The sequence below is a fragment of the Rhyacophila brunnea genome, unplaced genomic scaffold (genome assembly GCF_057557595.1).
Source record: "Rhyacophila brunnea isolate RB1 unplaced genomic scaffold, BYU_Rbru_1.0 scaffold_2, whole genome shotgun sequence".
NCBI classification, from domain to species: Eukaryota; Metazoa; Arthropoda; class Insecta; order Trichoptera; family Rhyacophilidae; genus Rhyacophila; species Rhyacophila brunnea.
The window spans coordinates 20,450,267-20,472,372 of NW_028232859.1; the positions used below are offsets into that span (position 1 = coordinate 20,450,267).

The 22,106-nt window shown below is 32.9% G+C and overlaps 1 protein-coding gene across 1 annotated transcript in view; it reads left to right on the forward strand.

Moving 5' to 3' along the window:
• The window catches only part of LOC147072021 (uncharacterized), a 54,465-nt gene extending 39,534 nt beyond the window's left edge, over positions 1–14,931 (forward strand). Inside the window, exons 3-5 of the mRNA XM_085946540.1 lie at positions 4,842–4,899; positions 12,617–12,840; positions 14,475–14,931. Of these exons, the coding sequence (XP_085802666.1) occupies positions 4,842–4,899; positions 12,617–12,840; positions 14,475–14,636 (444 nt within the window). The 3' untranslated portion in view covers positions 14,637–14,931. The remainder of the gene's footprint in view (positions 1–4,841; positions 4,900–12,616; positions 12,841–14,474) is intronic.
• Positions 14,932–22,106: the final 7,175 nt, after the last annotated feature.

Here is a 22,106-nt window from a genome sequence, read left to right on the forward strand (position 1 = left end):
TGATTAAATACTTATAAAACTTAAGTTTATAAATGAAATATATATAAATATTTATTATATATAATCACTGCATGTTGGCCATTCAGCGTAAAAACCTCAATCTATCTACTTGATTTTGATAATCATGCCCTCATTATTTCGTTGTACGTTGTACCTAGTCTCCCAAGCATTTTGAACAATTAGAATGATTAATACGTGATATACCTAGCTTGCCGGCAACACCGAGATGAGCCCCGTTTAATTGAGGCTTTCCAGCGATTTGGAATGCAAAAAATATATAATTTTATTTTTTACAGCGTATTGAAATCTTGTGTTATTAAAAATATGTTTATTCATGTTCTGTTTATTCATGTTTTGTTATAACATGTTCTGCTTATTCATGGAACCGATTTTTTTTATTGAATATAAATATGTGGTTTAAAATATGACGTTTTTGAGATCCGATTATTTATTATCAATTATAATACCACTATAATAAATAAGTATATAGATACCAAACTAACTGAAGACTGTTAATAATGTATACGAAATTTAGTAAATTTAAGTATTCACCTGCTTAAAATTATTGTTACAGCAAGGTTGCGTTTGATCGGATAATATTTACATAACGCTTCATAGCTCTGATTATGGGTCAGATAATTTAAACCGTGTACGAGGAGTTGTTAAGTTGTCGGACTCATCCGGTGTAATAAAACGCGCAAGCGCCGGAATAAAAGAATCAATTCCGGTAAGTAGTGAGCGCTGTAGCGCTAAGTGTGAGATAAACGGGATTTAACCCCAGACGTCCCACCCTGCCGGCCCTACCCCACAGCCACCACGAATAAATGTCCGACACTTTAGGGGTTACTTCGATTACATGATTATATTATCAAAACAAAGTGATTTTATTTTGTTGATTAACATTTCAATGGCAGTCAATTTTAAAGCAATTATTGTTATTATAAATTTTCATATAGGTATATATGCGCGATTAAAATGGATGTTTTATTTTTTATACAACGATTTATTCATCTTACAAATTGCATTCTTATTTACTTTATTTGTTTATATTTTCTCAGTGTTTTTTTTAAATAAATTATAATGATTTGAGAAAACTAGAGTAGAATTTAAAATAATCATTAATATGAGCAAAATATAGGCTCTGATTTTATATGAAATGGGAAGGAGGTGGGGTTACCAAAATCTAACTTGTGCCACTGACTTCCACATTTACTATGTCTACCACTTATATCTTCTCGTCGATTCTACCATAGACCTCACACTTTAGCGGGTACATCCACCATACCTAGACACTCCGCACTTTGAGTCTAGCAATAAATACCTGGCTTGCAGGTATGACTAAGGGTCCCTACCAATGAGTTATTGCGAGCTGTCGCATCCACAAGTGGTTGCCGAATACGCGTGGCCTAGTGGTCATAATTATAAAGACTGCCATTGTCCGTTTGTGTCGTCCGCGCTGTTTTGTCTTTTAGGCATGCATCAGGATATGCACTTTTATGCCTTAGGTACGTGTCGTAGAATGCTGAAGGAGTGGGCCAGTTCGTTTAGAAGGCTGTTCGACATCCGTGTCATGATCCTCAGTCATGTGATTCTTGCGAAGAAGAAGAAATAATATTCCATTCACATAAATGATTCCGTTCTGAGACAAGTTTACTTGAAATAAAAACATAATCAAATGATACTTATATTACGTACCTACTTAATACAATATAGCTTTGACTGTAAGTTTGGACAAAAGCTTTTAAATGTAGGGCAGGAAATAATAATTGATATCTGACAACTTATAGATGCATAATATGTAGATCCAATGATTTGTAGTCAATGTCTATTGTGTATCTACGATGCTACGCAACCTCTACGAACGTGCCGAAGAAAATAAGGTCGAAAGTGAAGTAGGTGGGAACATAAACAATGGTAATTTTGAAATTGACCCTCTATTGGGTGCCCACCTACTTAATTATATTTTTAGAAAATTTCTAATCCTATTTTTTTATTATCAAGGAGCATTTTTTTCTGTATACGCATTTGAACCCGAGAATTAATGCGGGTAAATTGAAAAACATTTTCAGTCGAGGAAAAATATGTTGTTGTTTTTGTTTACCGTTTATTTGTTTATGTTTACATTACGCAAATCGTTGCAGTTTTTTCGATAGGCATTTTAATTAAAATTACATACGTTCTAAATGAGATTATTTTGTTTATTGTCTCAAGTAAAAAAGTTGATTTTTAAGATGAATTTACCTTTTTATCTAATAATACTGTACGATTTATAAAATTATAAACGCGCGTGTTTGAACATGTACTTAACCGATTTTTTTTAAACGGTACATGCTCAAACACGCGCGTTAACATCATTTTACTCCCTACTTCAATTATAGTTTGTCAATTTATGGCTACGGCCGTATGTTGTAGCTTAACCTCTGGGGAATGCCAAAAGAAATGGCGTATTTCAAAATAGCACTACCTTATTCTTAGGTCAATAATTATTATAAAGCAATCATTATTCGTAGGATGTTTATCACATTTGAATGGTCAAAGACATAGCTTATAATGAGTATCTTTAGAATTATCTTCAAATGTGTTAATCTTGCCCATTTTTTGAATAATAAAATGCCCAATTCTTTTCAAATTTGGGATCACAGAGATTATCAATATATTTTTTTTTCGTAAATATTGCACTATAATAATGTCGACATAAATTATACTGATGGTTTTATAAATGCGTTTAAAAATTAATAAATGTAAAAAATCTTAACACCACTGCATATTTATGTACTGAAATATGACTATATTCTAAAACATTAGAGCGAGAGGTTTAAAAGAATACTATTTTATGTAATAAAAATACTTTATGCAGTCATCAAATGTTTAAAATAAATATAACGGATAATAAGGCTTCAAAATTATATAAATAGATTATCTACAACGTTTGAGGTATGTCCAGGATCATGCTTTGAAAATAGAAAAAAAAGCTCCATTTTGACCCACGCTGAGCACGTCCGCCCTTAAGTGTTCCAACTATGGATATAAATTATGCATTATTTTTAAATTGTAATTTCTGTATAGAATATAATATAATTATTACGTTATCTAAACTGACTTTGTTTCTATAAGAACATTATGGTTTACAATTTTACAATCATCTTAGCTAAATATTTTGTTAGTTCATTTCATTAAAAATTCAACTCTAAATAAAATATGAAAAAACCTGTTACTTTTATGACATGATACCGCATATAAATGTCTCATTAAAAGATCTTTATATCAACCTCATTGTGATAAAAATGCACAGAAATAACAACACAAAATGTACTTACATTCTAATTCTACAATGTTTTATTCCAGTAATCTTAACTTACAGCGAAGGGGGAATGCATTTTATGATGTAATAAAATATCCGACAAAATCATGTCCCCTCATAAAACAAATTTTCATAGATAATAATATTATAAAGTCACCATAATCGCAATACTACGAAAAATCATCGCTATTGTCTTTTTGATGCCCACGGTGGCCGCACGGCAAGCGTTCGACTATAACGCCGTGGGTCCCAGGTTCTAATCCTGGGTCTGGCAAGTACACATATTGTTTTTCAATTTGTGGGTGTCAGAGTATGGACCTAATAGGTTGAGCAAGTGGCTGACATCCATTTCTCTTAAAAACAAAATCTGTCAATACAAACCTCTACTCTGTGGAGGCCCATATGATCCTATTAGGATCGCACATGGTCGAAAGAAAAGAAAAGAAGAATTGTCTTTTTAAAATTGCATTGCATTTTACACAATTATGTGTTTAATGATCTATGTATGTGCAACATTCATGCAAATTCTTTTTTTTTTACTTGTGATGCAGACAATGATTAGTGATAATAATAATAATATCAATATTAATGATATAGCTATGCATGATGCCATATTATATTATGATAATTATTACCATGCTCACATGCTATATATTATTAAAAGTAAACGTAAAAGAATATTTTTCTCTTTCAAACATTTTTTAGCATATTCAAGACAATATCTTTATATGGTATTAACAGTGTTTATAAAACTCTTGATCGTAATATAATATTAAAGTGCAGTTATAATCATTTATATGCAACGACTCAAATGCAGATACATTTAATGAAACACCACTTTTCTCATGATTATAACTAAATATGTATGGCATAATAGTCATTATAGTAAATAACTCGACACGATTATGTTACGGTACGTGTTCGTGATGGCATCTGTAAAATATAATATTATTATGTATTTCTATTTTTTGCACAACATTTATCTCAGTAAGTTAATCAAAAAATAATAAAAATGAATTGCGATTTTTGCTTTTTCGGAAAACAAATCCCCTGCAAATAAGCTTCATTTGATATAGATACTTGCAAACGTTTTCTTTCGATGACAACAATCCTTCTTATAACATTTAAAATATATATTTATCAAATTGAATCCAACATATTATGGGCACTCACTCAATAATAAAATGAGTATTCTGTGTAACGTATTTACAAACCTATTAATTTAACTAAGTGCGATACTATATTAGAGTCCTACCATTTACGACTCGCCAAATGGTGGTTAAATGTGCTCCTAATCCACCAATCAATTATAATAGAAGGATTTACATACATAGTATTGCCAATAACACTTATCTACTGGCGTGTACCCAAAATATTAATGACATTTGTGATAGGTACGTTATCTCTATATGAAAGATTTAGTTGAGAGCATACGGAAATAGGTATACTTGAAATACAAATAATAGAATCAGGATAATGTTAACTGGTAACACCTCTTAATCTTTTGAATTATGTAATTCAATTTAAGTTTCCTTTTCAGGTGTGGTTTCAAAATCGAAGAGCTAAATGCAGAAAGCACGAGAGTCAAATGCATAAAGGTACGAGTATGTATTCTTTTTAAACAATTTATAATTATTTTATATTTTGAAAAATATTGTAGATACATAATGTGTAACATGAAGATTATCGTTGCACATCCAACAAAATTGGCCCGTTACTAAATAAAGAAAATGTTATTAAATAAAAAAAAAAAAAAAAACTATAGAGCAGAATTATAAAGTCGTAGTAACATAGTAGTTTTGCAATATAATTAACGTTCTTCACCGTTGGCATTAAAATATATATTGCCTCGCGAATTCCATTACAGTATTCCGGTTAACAACTGGAAATCAGTGTTATAAATAATTTGACACCGTGGCAGCAACAGAACGGAGATGCTCACGCTTCGCTGAAGGCCTGGCCGGATGAGTCTAACAGTTTTTTAATTCGACCATAACTCACGCCGCTGAATAATTGATAATCCCGCGCCCGCCTGCAGCTCCACAGAGCGCCCCCTGCCTGAGTCCGGGTGCCGCTTTTACCCCCGCGAACCCACCAACAGACAACTTGATTTTTTTTAGCCAGGGATTGTTTGTAAGGGCTATTATTGTCAGTGGCTTTATATTGAACATAGAGAAAAATATAAAGAATAGAGCGGAAAAGGGGCATCTTTGTAGCAAAATGCAATGAAGTCAAGTTTTAAAAATATGAGTAGTTTAGTTATTTTACTTCTAAAAAAGTTGTGAATATAGTAATAATGTATTTATCAAATAAAATCAAATATACATCGCAGGGAGAACGCACTAACGAATTTATAATATAAATTAGTTATATTAAATTATATTATGTAGTTTACAATTCGACTGCTATTTCGGTTATCACACCATTACCAACACTACCAATATAAGGCTTGATAGTGGTGTAACAACCGAAATTACTATCAATTTATAAATCAATCTGTTGAGTTTAATATAATTTATGTTATCGTTTTATAAAAAGGAATTCTAATAAGTAAATTCTATCTCAATTATTTAATTCATCCACAATTAATCGCAGTCAACTTCCCTTATACCCACCGTCCAACGCCATGTCATGGATCAGAGCTTAGATTATAGAACATGGGAATAAGTCCCATGCTTTTTGTCATATCAGATATACAATGCGTAAATCGATCTTGTAACATCGCTACAGGGTAATGAGCGTTCACGATGACTGTGACTGTAACACAGGGACGCGGAGTGTCATACTAACTGGGGTTTTGATATAACACTTTACGTTATTTCTGCATTCTCCTGATTTCTAAGATTACCACTTACACCGCGTATACGTCGGAGAAAATATGTAGCGAAATATATAATCCATGCACCGCCACTGATTGAAATAAAGCTGAACACTTTGCAGTGATTATGTTCGTGCGGGATAAAAAACGTGTCCAGTGAAGGCGGAGAGAATAGAGGCGAAGGGCGCGCGCAATCGAATCAAATAATTCCCCAAGGGAGCAATTTCGATCCCCCTACTCGGAGTCCTTTGCAAAACACCAGCACACCGACACCCCCTCCCTATTCACCTAAATGTTTTTACTCATTGCTAAACGCTGCTGTCAAAAAATTAACGCTCAAAATACATAATTTGTCTGTTATTAGTTTAATTGGAAAAAATATATGACCGTCGAAATTGTCATTATATTTATTAAAAGTAAACCGCCTAACTCAACATAGCCTGGTCATCAGACTGTCAATATTTTATTATATTTACCGTACCTATATCCGTTTACACTTTTAAAAGGGCTGACTGTAATAAACATCATTTAAAAAAATAAAAATTATTAGTTTACGTTTTGGAATAAACTAATTTAAACATAAAGAAGTCGTCATACTAATAACATTTAAATTTATAATAGATCTGTGTCACGTTTGTTTAGTTTATAACTGTTTCCAATCCCAATCAACATTATACTCGTATTTACAATAAAAATCTCCATTGAAATCCTACGCCTAAAATGTAGTACATATAGACATCGAATAATGAAATATTTAAGGTCAATGATCTCGAAAAATAAATCGACGATGCCCACTTTTTTGCATGTTTATCTGGAATTCAATTACTAATATCTATATATAAAAAAAATTAGGTTATAATATAGAGTCTCCATATTTAGAGCACCCGACTAAAATGAAATTCCTACTGTAAACTATTCAAGTTTCATTAAAATTGGTCCAGTAGTTTTTGAGTGATAACTGAATAAACAATAACGGAGAGAGACATTATGATGTTATTCAATAGTATATAAATAGTATATAGGTATCAAATATTATATATGGTATCTACTTCTATAAAAAGTTTTACTAAAAATATTGCAAGTCAAAAATACATAGAAAAGGGGAAATAGCACTACAGTCCCTATGGGGTACCTGCAGACCCATCCAACACTAACCGAATAAACATAAATAAATACGTAAAAAAATAATAAGGCGGGGGTCATTTAAAAAACAGCGAGGGGAATTAAACAAGCCGAGTTAATCAAATAAGTGAGCGCCGCTGCGTGGCAAAGCGACGCCGCATTTTCGACGTCGGACCTGGCACCGCGGCGTCTCTACTTACGTATTTTTTACTCCAAATTTCTAACTATATATTTTTTTAAATAATGCCTTACACATATTATACCTCACGTACTCTAGAAGTAAAGTATTTTATGGAAGAAACAACCTTTATTATCACAGTATAACTGAGAATACAATATATAAACTTTAAAAAGATACCAGAAAACCTGGACTGGAATGAGGCTATAAAGAAAATGTGCCATAGTATGTGGATAGATTTTCACCATAGGGCATCATTAAAAAAGGGGAAATGGAGTAAGTCTATTCTACCATCACCACGAGAGGTGCCCTGGTTTGTAGAGTCTTCTTTGACGAGGAATGAGCTTAAGTTAATACTGAGGCTAAGAACAGGGCACACCATGGGCAAAAGTTTTGATGTCCTCATGGGAAGAAGCGAATCGCAGCTCTGCGATGAATGTCATGTACATATAGCACTGCAATGCCCCAAATATGAAATTCACAGAGTACAGTTGCGAATTGCGGATATCTATGAGCATGTCGACGAATTGAAGGGTGTCCTGGCGGTGGGTAAGATGGAAGAGCTAGGCAAAATTGTAAAGTTATTTAACAGAATCGTAGTGAGGACCTGATCGATGGATCCCCTTCTAGAAGAGAAGAGGCGATATGACAGCGTGTCGCAGTCAAAGCCTCGGTAAAATCACAAAAAAAAACTTTAAAAATTGCCCAGTACAGCAACAAAATCCTAAATTATTAATAATTATTTATAACATAGCAATTACTCCACCATTATTATTTTTTTAATTATTCTATAATATTATTATCCAAATCATTAGACCTAAATGCCTGCTGAAAAATATTTTCGTATGACATTTCGTAGAATTTTTCTTCATTTAGAAAATTATACATATTATGTCAGTACTTTATTTTATAATATAATAATAATTGATCTTGGTGGTTAGAATCGATAACTCTTATTTCAACGATAACTAAATAGTAAAATATTCAACTGACTCTTGTATTTCTCTGTTTCCCCGTTTCATTTTCATTATATCGATAGCTTTTGCCTCCCCTGCGGCATTTTAAAATGTTCGTAACATTTTAAAGTGCTCAAATCTGTACGCAAAGTGCAATCATATTTCAATGCAGTGGCGAGTTGATACAACATATATCTCTCGTACAGAATAAGGTATCAAACATCTGTTGTATGCGGTAGATATATTATTTTCCATCCAGTGCCGTGCGCAGTAGGAGGTACTTTAGTGTATTCAAGATTTTAATAAAAGTATTTTAAATTTCTTTTTATCAAATGCAAACTAATTTAGAACAATTATTAACCCTTAAATGCAGGATGGTAACCTTTTTTATTTACATATAACTTTTCTTATCGATCACATTTAATGTGTAATATTATAAATTAACATTTGCATCTGTTAAGGGGGAGAGGCATGCTAGCAGAGGCACCTAGCGGAAAAATACGAAGCTTGCAATTTGAGACATTTTTTTGATAATTTACAATTTCAAGTGTATTATTTAATAAATATGTATCTGAAAACATTAAAAAGATTTTTTTTACGTCAAAGATAAACTTACAATTGTAAAAAAAATGTGAATTTGTTGCAGGGTCCCATCTTATTATTACGTTATATTTTATGGTCATATTTATTATTAAAATTTATTTTATTAAGTTTTCAATTTTGTAACGTTTAGATTTTTGACTAATTCATCGTTTTAATATTTTTTATATTTATTTAAAAAAACATCGATTTTTATAAAAATATAAATATGTATAACTTGAAATCCTTTTTATTGTCTTTTTATATTCTCAGGCGAAAAAAACTGCTGATGTTTCAAATAAAAACGTAGGGCCTCGTGATATGCTCGATTAAGACCGAGTATGGTGCGGGACGGGTTTTGGATAGCTCGTTCGTGCTGGATGCGGGACCCGCTGGGCGTTCCATTGTTTTCAAAGATTCTTTCCTACATCTGTGGTGTTTTCAAATGATGTATGATCAACTTATTCAATAATTATTATTATTTTTCACCTACCTACTCCCCCTCCCCACGAGAATTGAAATCTTTAAAATATGTACGTCATTGGTATTAAGTATAAACCGTTAAAATTACGATTATAATGTAACACCCCCACACAGATTTTAACATTTTTCTCGAACATCCGAATTAGTCGAACGCTTTCAAACAAATGAGTGTGAAAATAGTGGAGGGTTCCAGCAAGTTTATCGCCATTATATTGAGTAGATAACCTTCTATCAATGGGGGGAGAATTTGTATTGTTTTTTTTAATCGTCATATCCAAAGGCTGCCGTTAGGGAATACCGCCGCCTAAATGTGAAAACTGAACGCCGAAATTTGTAATCACTATTTTTTTTTAAATTATACTGATGGAATTGTGCGTCGTATGTTAATACAAGTCAATAATTTCATACTAAACCTTTTATTTTTTGAAGAGACATATAACATCTATCGAATTATTAATTTAAAAGGATTAGAGCATTTCCACGACACATACTCTCAAACAGGGTCTAAGACGACTTGGCGCCGGGACAACTGGACGCCACGCAATTCGAAAAAAATAGATGTTAGGTACTTATAAATACTTTTAAAAAATATATTTAATATTAATATTTAAATTATTATATTATGATTTAATAGTTGATGAGAATTTAAACATGCACACGTAAATCATGATTTAATCTTGCATATGTTTAAGTTCCAACGAAAAAAGAGTTTTTAATTTTTATATAAAGCCTTAGGCATGTTAATTCTCAATCCGCAATAAAAAAACATTATGTTAAGAGTAAAATGAATTAAAACTACTAAATAGTAGATAGAAACTGATTAAAATTCCTCGTCTACGTTATGTTTACGTGTCTATGACAGTGCGGCGTCCAATTATTATCCTGACGTCCAGTTGTCCCATTCCCCTCAAACAACGATGGATTTAGAATTTAGATAAACAGAAGTTTGTAGAGCCGACAGGTTTGGAATCACCCTTGCGAAAAAATCACTGTGTGATAAATTGCCATTACAATATGTATTATTATGGATATTGCTATACAAGTATACAACAATGTTATGTTGTCAGATTTTTTAATGCTTCCATATTTATAATGAAGCGACTGCAACGTTTGCTTCATGGAAAACCGCCACTGCTCTCAAAAGCTATAATATTTGTATTCTTTCCTTCATTCGTTTTTATAATATAACCGCCTGACCTGACCTACCTACCCCCACGGAACATCACTATTGATATAACATGTAAAAATGATTAGGTAAATAAAAAAATCAATTCCCTTATTTAGACATTTGTGCTGGACATTCATGCGAATTGGTCTATAGAAAATGTTTCTAATGGTGAACAATATAATAAAATACTTATATAGATTATAGTTATAGGCACTGGCCGGCATTTACTGTAGAGCCAAAGAGGCCCCTAATTGTGGATAGTCCTAAAAATGTTTGCTAATATATTTGGCGAATGGGTAATAAACATTTCTCGTAAAAATATGTTAAGAAACTTTCCAGAGAGGCATCCAGTGGTTTGTTACATAGACTAATATACTATTATAGTTTCTAGAACCAATTATGGTGATGATTTTGTCAATAAATAATAAAAATATATCTTTTGCTTCCTTTTTTCGAGTGACATAGTACCTATTAGTATTGAGGGTGGAAGGAAGTCCGCAGACAAGTGCAATGTGTCAATAGTAGTTAAGTTACAGCTAAGAAAACCTAGAAATAAGTACATCTTAATAACTAATCTTAAAGTGCATTGCAAACCTAAAATTTACAACAATATAATTAAATATTTTACAATCAGTAAAACTCGTCCGTGCGAACCGACATATGATCATTTCCCCGCAGGCCGAAGGAATGCTTACGTGTCGGGTTTCATTTGTCGTATCGCAGGAATTAACAAGTAAATGGGGCATTTCTGCTACTTTGTCGTGAGAAATCCATTATTTAAATTGTGTCATAGTCAAATTTCGCAGACAAAATTCTAAGAAACAATCCACGGTGTGGGAAACTGACAGCGCTCAATCAACCGACGCCGTGTTTGATATTCCTTTGTCTACCTTTGCTATTTAAACCAATGACACAATACGACAAGGAACTAGTACCTTAAATTCGTTCAACCTAATCACACGCTTCTCGCTTCGACGTAAAGATAATTTTCATTACAAACACAATCTTCGTAAATCTAAATTGTAAACTTCGCATTGTAAAAAACTGTAATTTGAACTTGTATTTTGTTGTTAAGGGATAATAAATTCGGGGCTACTTTAATACGCATCAAAACCTTCTGGTTCTATTCATTACCTACCCCTCATCACTCCATCCCTTACTGCAGTATTACTGTCACCCAGATTATTTCGGTTCAGTTTATTTACACTCAGTATTTTAAATAAAGTATCGAACTCGCTACTGCCATATTGATTTCTAGCTGAAATACGCTACTTTGCTCAATTAATTAATATTTAACAGACACACTTTTTTATTTCTTACTTTTAAATCATTTGATTTCTTTTGAGATATCGAATAATGAAATATTCAAAATAAATCATCTCGAAAAGTAAATGGATGACGCATGTGTTTTTTGCATTCTTATTTTGAACTGACTTATGCAGCGCTCGAAATGGAAAAGATTACGAACCGGAGCGCTCGACAGTTTGCTGTAGATATTTCATAATTCTCAAATTTTATGGGTATTTCATAAAAATAAGTGTGCTAGATTTTCTATTTTTGGCCTATCTGGTTCAAATGGTTAAATTATTTTTTCCACGAGACGGAGCGATAATTTTACCGATTTCACGAACAGGAACGGCGCTCCGATGCGCTCCTGTCCATTTCGAGCCATGGACTTATGACCTTCAGCGAAGGTGATCGATAGCATTATTAACAAAAAATTAGTTTTTCTTAAAGAATATTGTATAAAATTCCACTAAGTTGGTACCAATAATTTAATATATAATCTGTGCACCTTAGTTATACTTATACATTATTATAATTAAATAAACGGTAAGAGTACTGGAATAATATGAAGCTTTCTATAAGAAGTCGTTTTTAGTTATAACCTAACAAACGGCAACCTACCTCTCAACTCTAATCTTATTAATTAGTATATAATAATATTATGTATGTGGTTTGGTTATTAGACATTTTATATGCATATTTAGTATTCTTATTTGTTTTCCAGGTCTTGTGCTGGGCGGAATGCCCGGTGGAACACCTTTGGAGCCATGCAGAGCCGCACCTTACGTCAGCGTCCCCGCCCTCCGTCTCCGAGCTGCGCCCCCTGCCTACTCAGCCCCGCCGACCTCACACCCCAACAGCACCAACCATGCTGGCCATCCTCATCCTCATCCACCGGCGGCCTTTTCGCCCTTCGACCCTGCCGTCTTATCAGCTGCTGCTCAACAGGTTTTTTTGTCATTCTATCACAACTTCTTTATGTTTCTACCAAGCTACTAAGATATTCATGTCTTTTAATGATATCGCTACGAAATATAATATATACATATCTAGCACCAATAAAACTTCAAACACAGAGCCAGTCCTAGCAAGTGCGAGGGCCGATTGGAGCATGTCCGTGAGGCCCCTAGGTACGGGGCGCAAATATTATAATACTCTCAAAAAACTGTTAAATGGTTGCTTAGCAATGCGAAATCTTTATAAAATGTTGAATAATTATTAGTTTCTTCTGTATCAATATTTAATCAACACGTATAATATGAAAAATAATTGACCGCTTTTATTCGAGTAAAACATTGTTTTGCATTACATATCCCACGATACTAATGAGCCATTTAGTCGAAACACGTCGAAGATGTTTTTGGATAATGGGGTTGAATTTTCCTATGACGTATTTGATTATACTGCACAAGAACCTCGCGTTTAAGTGTTGCACTACAACATATTAGATTATCTTTAAAAATCAATTTTCTCTTTTCGTTTATTTTTTATTACAACGTTTTTCTTAGCTCGTATTCTTATTTGTCCGGTACAAATCTAGCAATCGATTTTTAACTAACTTCCCGCCTAGCTATACATTTGAAACTTTTAGAATATATCAGAACACGATGCCAATGCATTTTTTTTAATACTTTTAGCCATCTTTAAGTAGAATTGATTTCATTTTCAGTTAATTCTGTTTTGTATGAAAAGTTATTTCGGAAGAAATCCGTAAAAAGTGAAAATATTATTGGTTGCTAAGTGGGTCCTAGCAACTCAATTATTAATATTAATATATTCGTGCGTTACTATGGAAATCAATACGACATTTCAGTATTATTTCTATCTTTCGTTCTATTCGTATATTTGCCATACGGATTCATATAATACAATGTAAACATATATTCAAATTAGAAATCTCTCGACGATGATATAATAAATTGTATAATACATACCTACATATTATTGTGTTTTTTTCTAAATTATTATGTGCAATATTATATAATATACTGAGTTTTTTTAATAATGTCAAAATTTAACTATAGGGCCAGGTGCAGTTGCACCGATGGCATTTGTCTCAGGCCATCCAAGCGTCACAAAAACAGGTTAATAAATCATATCTACAATATATTATTATTATACATACTTATTTAAATAAATTTCTATGTTACATAACACAAAATGTTTCATACGGATCAGTTAAGTATTACTTAATTAGAACATAATTATGTAGAGATCAAGGAATTCAGATTTTATTTAAAATCAATTGAAACATTTCAACTAATCGGACGCTATATAAAATAGCAACTATGAATGAAGTACTACAAACATATTTTATAATAATTTAATTATAATAATGGGCTATGTTATATTTGATAATTTAACTGCATGCATTATTGTCAATAAAACATAATAAAATGATATTAAACACCTCAGGATGATTTCCTAATACTAAGTTCTCAGAAAAAGTGATAATATTTTTTGGCTACACATCTTACCTAATATGTATTTTTAGTTCAAATATAAATTTAATACTTCGCACTTACATACTAATTTCTGAATACATTTTATCGTATTTTAAACTTTATCATTATTTGTTACAGTACGCCGCGGCCGCTGGTCTCTTTGGCGCTCCCTTGGGGCTGGCTGCTCTGGCGCGCTGCAAGTCCTCCTCGATCGCTGACCTCAGGCTGAAGGCCAGAAGACATGCTGCGGCGCTGGCGATGCTCGCCCGTCCGCCTGACCGTCCGCTTCCGCCCGGATAAATCTCCAGAGGGTCTGTTCGCGATCGGATCTGTGCAATAATTAAGTCGATTGATAAACCTATTATGTGTCGAATAAACTAAGTGAGAACTTCGTTAAAATCCATTTATATATAAACAAACATGTGTACTTAACTAATAAGAAAGTGAATTTTGCATAATAACTAAATACTGCAACAATTCAATTAAATTATGTATTTTCATCTTCATAATATTTGTGTTTATAAGAGACGCCTTTCGAGTAGGTACAAAAATCTTTTACGCATTATGATTTTAAAAATCAATAAAATATTTTTTCAAATCCGAGCAATCTATTGCTATATTGCAACACCCAAAGGCAGTTTATTATACGAGTAAAATTTTCGCAAAGGGTACTCTAAACCTTTCAGCGCTTTGAGCCTCTACATATCATCATCATCAGCCGGGGTCGATTCATTGCTGAATGAAAGCTCCCTCCACTCTTCTCGGTCCATAGTTCTCTGCAGCCACGTGCATCTACCGAACTTTATAAGTACATAATACTGGAATTATTAACAATACCAATACAAACTGCGAATTGGTTTTATCTGACACATGGTGCTAGTGTAGAATGATTTAAGTATACCTACCTAAAACCACCATAGGCGGGTTATAATAAATGTTATGATTAATCAGAAGCCAATGATTTGGAAACAATTACTATGGACTGAAATTCGTGTGCTTATAATCAAAATTTACCTAGAGGGGTACATACTATCTTCACATTGTTAATTATTAAAGTAAATATTCGACGAAAAATATTTGTTAAAAAATTATTTACTTTAATATTATAAAAGCAACTTCTTTTTTATGCCACATCGACACCGGGCGTTGAAACCGATTTTGTAAAATTTCCCCTAGTATGCTGTTGCTCTGAACGCTGAACTCAGAATTGTCTCAACACCACCAGTACGTATCTAAGATTTCTGAGTCAGGAAGTCCTCTTTTTTCCAGGGCTTCGCATAATTTTCCTTGATAATAAGATAACTAGTGTCGCATCATGTGACCAAGGAAAACCGCCACTGTCTCCAGCTGATATGCATCATGCCTTTATAAACGGTATACCCACATCTCAATATCTTACATTTTTTTAGCGTTGTGACTGAGAGTCCGCGCCTTCAAGCCGTACAGAAGGACCAAAAACATGGCATTTTACCATTATTGTTCTAATTCCAAAATTTAAGTCATGTACCTAATCATCGCCCTTTTCAATTCACCATTTTATTTCAAAAGTATGGTCCCAATTGTTTTTTATTATGATTTTGTCGAGGCTTTGACTACGACTCGCTGTCATATTGCCTCTTCTCATCTGCAAGAGGATACGCCGATCAGGCCCTCCCTCCAATTTTCAAAGTCTGAGATTAATGCTATTAATATTGTTTATCTAGAGTTACATCTTTTTTTATTTTGCCTCATACTTCTGGCATTTCATTGTAAAATCCTAATTTGTTTTTGTTTGTTTTCTATTTTGTTGCAGAACCTCCCCAAGAGTTTATCCTAAACATCTTTCTTTGAAGTGTTGGTATACCCGTCCACTGCTTTATGTATCAGTTGCTTAATGATCTGCTGCCAGCTCTACATTTGGCAAGACTTTGATTATTTCCCCAATCCCGTTAACTTCTGTCTTCCCCTTTTTCTTATTTATATTTTTTGAAGGTTTTACACCAATATCTGTAGTAGTTGTTATTGTCGTGGCTGAGATTTCTCCCACAACTTCTTCTTTCCTTTTGTTTTCCTTTATTTTTGGAATTGTTTCGCATTCATCTCTTCTCACGTGTTTTAACTTCACTGCGTCAGCGTAGTTTTTACTTAAACATATTTTTTTTGCCTCCCCATAATATGTCATGTTCATCTTTTTCATTACTGCCTTGCATTTCTTGTTTAAATAAGTACGCAATCAACTGCGCCATTTTGAATACCATCACTACTTTCATTTTTAATTTAATTGATTCAACCATTAACTAAATGTATATAATAGTAATAAATAAAATAATGTGATAAACTTAATATTCATTATTAAAATTCCTATAATATCTTGAATGAATTCACTTTTGGAATTTAATTCTCCAATTTACCGTCATCTTGAAATAAACTGATCGATAAATAGTGTGATGGATAATTTGATATTGTCTTTACCTTAATTTAAACAATAATTATTGTTTATATTAATGTATTATTATGAGCTACAATAATAATTTGTATATTATAATTATAAGTGATGCACTTTAATATTTATTAAATTAAGTATGAAAACTTTTTATTTTCAATAATATTGTGATGTAGGTATGAACTTTTCGTAATATATAATTATTATTCTGTGGTGAATATTATATCCTACGAACGTGAATAAGATATATTCAGTGATGGCCGATTAGACATGTAAATATGATATAATTATTAATTAAACAATGTGTCCGAATACCTGTGAATGATTAATTTTTAATGTAAATATTATTAAATTATTATTATATAAAAAAAATTAACGTTTTGATGAATTTTATTGACTTAAATACATCGGTATTTGCTCTGAAACCACGAATGCCTAACCGCTACGTTTGGCGTAGGCCGTAGAGGTTTCGGGAATGTCTAAATGAGAGATGGATTCTAACTCAGACTTTGTAAAATATATTTTCTGTATACTATTTTATTTATCTACAATCAATAGTTACTTTCATAATATAAGTGATAATATACTTTACCAAACAGAAATAGTCTGAATTCAGAATACAGAAATAGTTTAAACATACAGAAATCATGTGAAACCGGATATATACTTTTTTATATATACTCAATCGAGAGATTGCACCTAGAAAGCACGCTTTATTTAACTATTTTTGTTATTTTAAGCTAACAAAATAATATTTGTGAAAGGTAAAGATACAATTTGAAAATAATATGTTGGAGATTTTCAATTACCTTTTTGAGAAAAGGGTGATATAAGATCGCTAAACGTTAAAGTTTAAAAACAGTAAACAATAATTTCCTGCTGTTTTATAAAAATTTGATGAAGGGATATTATATAATATTTTAACCCCTCGAACCATTGTAAATTTAATCAATGGCAAAATTCGCGCAAACTTCAATGCACCGTCATTTTTTTCAATTTAAGAACATATTCACATATTGAATTAGCGGGAAACGTTGCCGGCAAAATAGGGTCGGGGTGCAGCAGAGCAGGATGGCGGCCGGGCCGGGGTGCAGGCCGCAGCAATCAGACCAAACAACCGATACTAATCTTGTTAGGGCCAATCAGCGCGCAGTGGCTGAAGCTCAAGGATGACGGCCGGAAGAGGAAAGAGGGAGGGAAAACGGCGGACTCACAGACTGGCCAAAACACAAGGCTGAATTTTCAATTGTTTTTACTTATAACAATAAAATTGAGGTAGGTATGTACTAAGGATTGATCTAACACAAGTGCACCGGTGACCAATTGAGTAAATCGACTTCAAAATTTTATAAGTAATATGCGTTTGTAAATTCTACATAACTGTTTTCAAAATTCGAGGTCTTGTTCTCAAATGATTCTTTATTATTATTCCACAAAAATATTGGTTTTTAGTATTTGAAGGAGGATAATTCAACTCAACTAAAAATATTCAAATTATTCTAGTAATGGGTTGCTATGAAAATAATAATGATATTTTATACACCATGTCCGTGGGATATAACATATAACTATAAACTACAATGTTGGGCAGTGGCGCACCCAGGATTTTATATTGGGGGGGGCCCAAGGAGGAGAATGTAAATTAGTCCCATAGGCTCTTTTTCTTCTACATATAATTATTTTTACATATTTTCACAATACACGGCGGTATATTTGTACAGTTTCTCCTAGTTTTTATTAAATTGGAGGCATAACGGCGGTAACCGTTAAGCATGTCATCAGCGACTGGTGGATTGGAAGTGACTAACAGCGACCATGTTGGACATGTGCGCCTAGTATGCTAAAACATTACTCAAGTATTATCGGCTGTGCTACCCGCTTGGTCTAGAGCAGGGGGGGGGGCAAACTGCGGCCCGCGGGCCGCATGTGGCCCGCCGGGTATTTTTTTGCGGCCCGCCATCATTAATTGTACTTCTGATTACGAATAACTTTTTTATAATTTTTTAAGAAATATTGACAATAGATTAAAAATTGAAGAATTTGTTGTTTCGTAAATGTGTTATCTCAGTAGGTACGTCTTCCTTGCGTCTCGTCTCACACTATGTAACCAATATTTTCGACGTTGAACATCGTGACATATTTAAATACTTTTAACTCCGCGTTGCAAGGAAAAAAAATATATGCCCATGATATGGTAAAAAGTTTGATTGGATTTCAATTAAAACTCAAGTTAATCCTTCGACAATAATATCGAATAACAACGTGGACCACTTTCCAACTTTGAAGTTGCTGAATATACCACAATATAAATTTTAATAATATGGTAAAATTATTAAAGCTCTGAATGACGATTTTTCACAAAGATTTGGTGACTTCCAAAAAATTGAGACAAGTTTAGCAATAGTACGCAATCCATTTTCAATAGATATTGATAGTGTACCGCATGGCACCCACAAGGGGGGAGCTGACAGGGCTCTAGCCTAGGGGCCCGGGCTCAGGGGGGGCCCAGCGTGACGGGTCGACCAGATAAATGAGATAAACACACATCTTAATTTTGCTCTAATAGCAAAAAAAAGTCGCCTGCGGCGCTAGCTTACTTCTAACTTATTACCATTTTAAAACATATAGTTGTTGGGACGTGTTGAGAAATACTGTGTTAAAAAATCGCTAAATTACACTGAATTTTATTTGACCTCGAACACCATTTGAAAAACAATACTGGAGAGCGTCAGACTGCCTTTAACCATAGCGATAGGTAGGGGGCCCGCCCAAGACCCTGGCTTCGGGGCCCGCGTCAAGATGTGGGGGGCATGGTGTACCGACAGAGCTACAACTTAAGATTATTGATCTGCAGTGTGACACTGATTTAAGAGAATTGCATCGTCGTGAAGAAATCTCCAAATTTTACAAAGCCCTTAATTCAGACAAATTCGACCAACTTAAAGATTATGCAAGAAAAATGTTCGTTATTTTTGGATCAACCTATATATGTGAACAAACATTTTCGATCATGAACCTCAATAAAAATTCTTTACGATCAAATATCTCCGATGCCCATTTACAAGCAGTTTTGAGAATATCAACTACAAAATTAACACCTGAATTTAAAAAATATTAAAAAAAACAGTTTCGTTCTTCTAATTAATTTTTTTGTAATGTTTATTTTTCGTGATAATAAATAGTGTATATCTAAAAATGGTATTTTACTTGCGGCCCGCCACTCATTTTGAATTCTTGAATTTGGCCCTCCATCCAAAAAGATTGCCCCCCCCTGGTCTAGAGAGCTACAATATTTATGCCGAATTCCACTGAAAAAAAAATGTTCTTTTAACTAACACTACCACCGATTTGTCGGTATAGTCGTTCTTTTCGCCGAATGTTTATCGTCGATTTTTGGTTTTTTTAATATTGAGGTTCCAAAATATTAATTTAAAATGGACAAAAAAAGCATTAGTGCATTTAACTTATACACAAACCTACTCAGCAAAACACAGCCTAATTTCTCGTTTATCGATCTTTTGTCTATTGCACTCGGTGTACCTACACCATGGCCCCCCTAACCTAACCGATTTTTTTTTTAAACGGTACATGTTCAAACACGCGCGTTAACATCATTTTACTCCCTACTTCAATTATAGTTTGTCAATTTATGGCTACGGCCGTATGTTGTAGCTTAACCTCTGGGGAATGCCAAAAGAAATGGCGTATTTCAAAATAGCACTACCTTATTCTTAGGTCAATAATTATTATAAAGCAATCATTATTCGTAGGATGTTTATCACAGACATAGCTTATAATCAGTATCTTTAAATGTGCAAATCTTGCCCATTTTTTGAATAATAAAATGCCTAATTCATGTCAAATTTGGGATCACAGAGATTATCAATATAATTTTTTACTATAAATATTTCAACATAAATTTTACTAATGGTTTTATAAACGCTTTTAAAAATTAATAAATATAAAAAATCTTAACACCACTTTACATGGACGTACTGAAATATAACAATATTCTAAAACATTAGAGCGAGATGTTTAAAAGAATACTATTTTATGTAATAAAAATACTTTATGCAGTCATCAAATATTTAAAATAAATATAAAGGATAATAAGGCTTCAAAATTATATAAATAGATTATCTACAACGTTTAAGGAATGTCCAGGATCATACTTTGAAAATAGCATAAAAGCTCCATTTTGACGTACGCTGAGCATGTCCCCCCTTAATAAGGAGGCCGTATTTGCGACTCTCTTCCTCTACCCGGTGTAGCAGCCTGTGAGTTGTCTTTCATCAGCAGCGATTAGTGTGTTTAGTGATAAGTTTCCCACCTTATCGATCATATTATTAAAACATACAAATTAATATTTACGTTTCAGGCGCTCTTGGTGACTTTTACCAGGAAATTTAATAAATTCCGTTCCGGATCAAAGTCCAGACGTTTTTTAAATGCTAAAAACACAAATTTCCTAAGTATGTTTTTTTATGATTTCTATTATCAAGCATATTTTTTTATTATTGGAATAACGTAATAAGTAGGTATACAAAATTTTGAGTTCGATTCCCAACAGGGCAAAAAATTTGGTTTGTTTCGTTTTTTCAATTAGGTATCACGTACGTAGAAAATTTTATATAAACTCAAAATCGAACAATCAATAACTCAAATAAACTAAATGTCAAAACACAAAGTCCCTAAATCTCCCATTGTATCTGCGGTACCTGGCACAGTAATTATTCTTTGTATATTGGTGGCATTCAAATCAAATTAATTTATTTTACATATAATGAACATAACAAATTACAAATTCAATGCGTTCACGACATGACATAAAATAAGTGTTAACAATTTTTAAAATAAAAATACAAATAAGAAAAATACAACAAAAATAAAAGTAGATGGAAGCACACTGCGTGACACACATAGACCCTATCTTAAATACTATATTGAAATAGTATATAGGTACAAGGTTTAAAATCCTTTACCAGCCGGGTCTAAATTTTATTTCTATATAAATAGGTAAAAATATACAAATCATTGCTTGTCCGTTTGTGACCAATGTGTATGAAATATTCTACTAATAATATATTGAAGGTGTTTGGCTTAATTCTCCGCTGTACATAATTATTTTGATTTAATATTATAAAAGTATCAACGTAAAACTCGTTTTTAATATAGATAAGTGCTTGTTTAAACTTTAACCTACCTGTTAATGAATGGAAAGTTTGCGGATTTTTATTTTTGTATTGCTGAAGGGGCTTTATTCTTTTGGCAACGATCATGTTTTTAAATATTTTTATCTCACCAGTAGTGTGAACCACACCACATGGTATGAAAAACCGTCTTTAGAA